Below are 2900 nucleotides of genomic sequence, written 5' to 3'. Positions count from 1 at the left end.
ACATTTATATTTTGGATCTGCACTTATATTCTATAACAACTTGATATATTAGATTTGAACACTAACCTGTGAATAGAGTTTGCTGGTGATTTCCATCAAAACTTTGATTCCTAGATTTGTATCTGGAGTAGAACAATTTTTTATAGATGTCAATCTTTTTAAATTGACATTTATGTAATTCACCAAATTCATAAAAGAAGTTTAAAGAAAAAACTAAACTCATATCAATAAAACATAAACGAGAACTAAAGCACATTTTTATAGAAGTAGAAAATGAAATCAATTATGGAGAATCAATATTAACCAAATCGAGAGCAGAAAATCTAATCCTTTTTCGTCAACAATGGCTAGTGTTTATGGTTTGATCTCTCTTCTCTTGTTCTTCCATTGTATCACAGAGGCTTGAACCTTTTGTCTCGGGTAGAACCAAAACGAACAATCCAAAACCTGACATGGCAACTCCGAAAATCGCAAAGGATACTGATGGTAAATCTCTCCCAATGGAAGCAATGAGCGGACAACAAGCTCCTCCAACGACAAGAGCCTGTCTAAACATCATTGTCGCGGAACTTCTTACACAAGTAGGAAACATTTCAACCATATAAACCGCCATTAGGTTGAATCCGATTCTTGCACAGAAAAATGTCGCTAGCTCAAACGCAAACGCGATTCCTGTTTTTCCTAGAAGGCTGAGAACGAAACATAGCACTCCCGATGCTCCACCTAGTAAGGTATTCACTAGAACAGAGCTTCTTCTGTTGAACCTCTCTAATATGATCGGAGTGATAATGAAAGTAGGCAACTCCCCCACTGCGTTTAGGGTTTCGCTCAAGTAGATGTTGACGTCTATATCTCTAGCGGCTAATGGAACTCCATAGTATGATATTCCCAACCCAAACAGTATGATCATAACAACTACAATCCTCCGAAAAGCCCACTTTCGGAAGAAGAAGTCCTTAATAGAGTACCTTGGCAGTTCTTCAGAGGTTTCTTGCTCCGGAGGTAACTGAGAAACTAGTGATTCCAAGTAGGGTTTGTTCTTGGATGACATGCTTTTGAGAACATTAATAGCTTCTTCGTCGTTTCCTTGCATGTGAAGCCACCTAGGTGATTCGAGTGCGAATATGTAGAGGAAGATACAGTAGAATATTGCGGGAACGGCTGTGTATAGATACAGAAATCTCCATGAAGAGTGTTGAGCAAGGAAGGCGATTCCAGACAATGACATAAACCCTAAAACAAAAAAGGTAAATGGAATCATCGTAGCTCTCGGTCTCCATCTGGTGGAGACTCGCTCACTGATGAGAACCAGCGCGTATGACCATGTCTGTGATCTCGAGAACCCGATGATAAACTTTAGCGTTGTGTAGATCCATACGTTGGTTGAGAAAATAACAGAGATTGAAGTGATTGACATTGCAAAGGTTGAGAACAATACTAGTTTCTTGCGGCCCAAGGAATCATCTGGGATTAAAGCTAGAACGAATCCACCAACAATGCCACCGATGTAGAAAGCAGAGGTAGGCATACCTCTGAGTAATGAGCTCGAGCACTCGAGTCCAAAATCTGAAATGACGGTTTTGTCCTTGGAGCCACCGTCCCATTCCCAGGCTGATCTTGGGAGCCGGCATATGTCGGAAGTGGAATGATCGCAGATCGTGTGGTTAAGACAGTGCCACGTGGGGTATGCGTCTGTGTAAACGGTGATGAATATTTGCTGAGCATCGAAGAACAAAGCGACTCCAACGAGGATTACCTGGAAGAGTTGCCAGAACCCAAAATCTGATAGACTCTGTTCGACAATGTTGTCGAAAGTTAAAGCTTCTGGTCTGGTTTTGTGGTCGACGTCGGAATCATCGGCAGACAACAGCAATGGTTCTGACTGATCAGCCATTAAATATTGTTTGGGCGTTAGAGCTTTTTCTTTTTTGTTGAAGGGAGCTGGCTATTGGATGATAAATGCTCACTTATCAGCTATATATAAATCTGTGCTTTCATCAAAACACATCTCGGATTTATAAAGGGACTAATGAGAGTTAACTTTTATTGTTAGTGATTATAAATTATAGTAATAATTTAATGTTACCTAACATTATTAGTTATATATTTTAGTAAAAAATATTTGTATTGGTTTGATGATTTTAAATTACATTCAATATTTATTTTATTCAAAAAAAAAAAGTTTAAACTGACAACTTTGTTAAAATATAAGTACCACTAAGGCACTAACACCTTCTCCCTTAATCATGCCGTGTTTGGGTTTGATATGAGCTATTGTATTTAAAATGTGCTTGTGAGATGGGTGGGTTGATGAAGTCAATAGTATGAAATTAAGTTTGTACTAATTTGTTGTTTCTCTTTTAGTGCGTTCATATTTATAGGTCGCGTCATAAACATAGTAGTACCTCGGATCGGGTATCCGGACAATTTTAAGGTATCCGGATCCGGATCCTTATCCGGCGGATCCATAATTTTACTATTTTTATCCGGATCCGGGGTTCTCGGATATCCGAGTGTCGGATATCCTTCTAAAAAATGTAATATCCGGATCCGGACTTGGATCCTTAAAATAAATAAAAAATAATATAAATATATATAAAATATTAACAATAATTTAAAAATAAAAATATATATAATGTTTTTAACTATTTCTATGTATAATATTACAAAATTTACATGAAATTTATATATACTATTATAAAAATGAAAATATATTAAATAAAATTAATTTTTATATATAGATATTACTATTTTGAAATAGTTATTAATAAAACTTACGGATCCGGATATCCGGACTAAAAAAATCAAGATATTTGGATCCGGATCCGGCTTTGACGGATCCAACATTTTACTATCCGGATTCGGCCCCTCCGGATATCCGGATTTTCAGATCGGATCTG

At 37.1% G+C, this 2900-nt stretch overlaps 1 protein-coding gene across 1 annotated transcript; it reads right to left on the bottom strand.

Annotated features, from left to right (window-relative positions):
* Positions 1-225: 225 nt before the first annotated feature.
* Positions 226-2099, bottom strand: LOC106363295 (organic cation/carnitine transporter 6). The gene has a single exon (XM_013803062.3). It carries the CDS (start codon positions 1892-1894, stop codon positions 338-340), a length of 1557 nt encoding a protein of 518 aa, XP_013658516.3. The 5' UTR covers positions 1895-2099; the 3' UTR covers positions 226-337.
* Between the last annotated feature and the right edge of the window lie 801 nt (positions 2100-2900).

This window comes from Brassica napus, chromosome C5 (genome assembly GCF_020379485.1).
Source record: "Brassica napus cultivar Da-Ae chromosome C5, Da-Ae, whole genome shotgun sequence".
Lineage (NCBI taxonomy): Eukaryota > Viridiplantae > Streptophyta > Magnoliopsida > Brassicales > Brassicaceae > Brassica > Brassica napus.
Note: the sequence above shows the minus strand (reverse complement) of the source record. Positions and strands in the feature narration are given on the sequence as shown.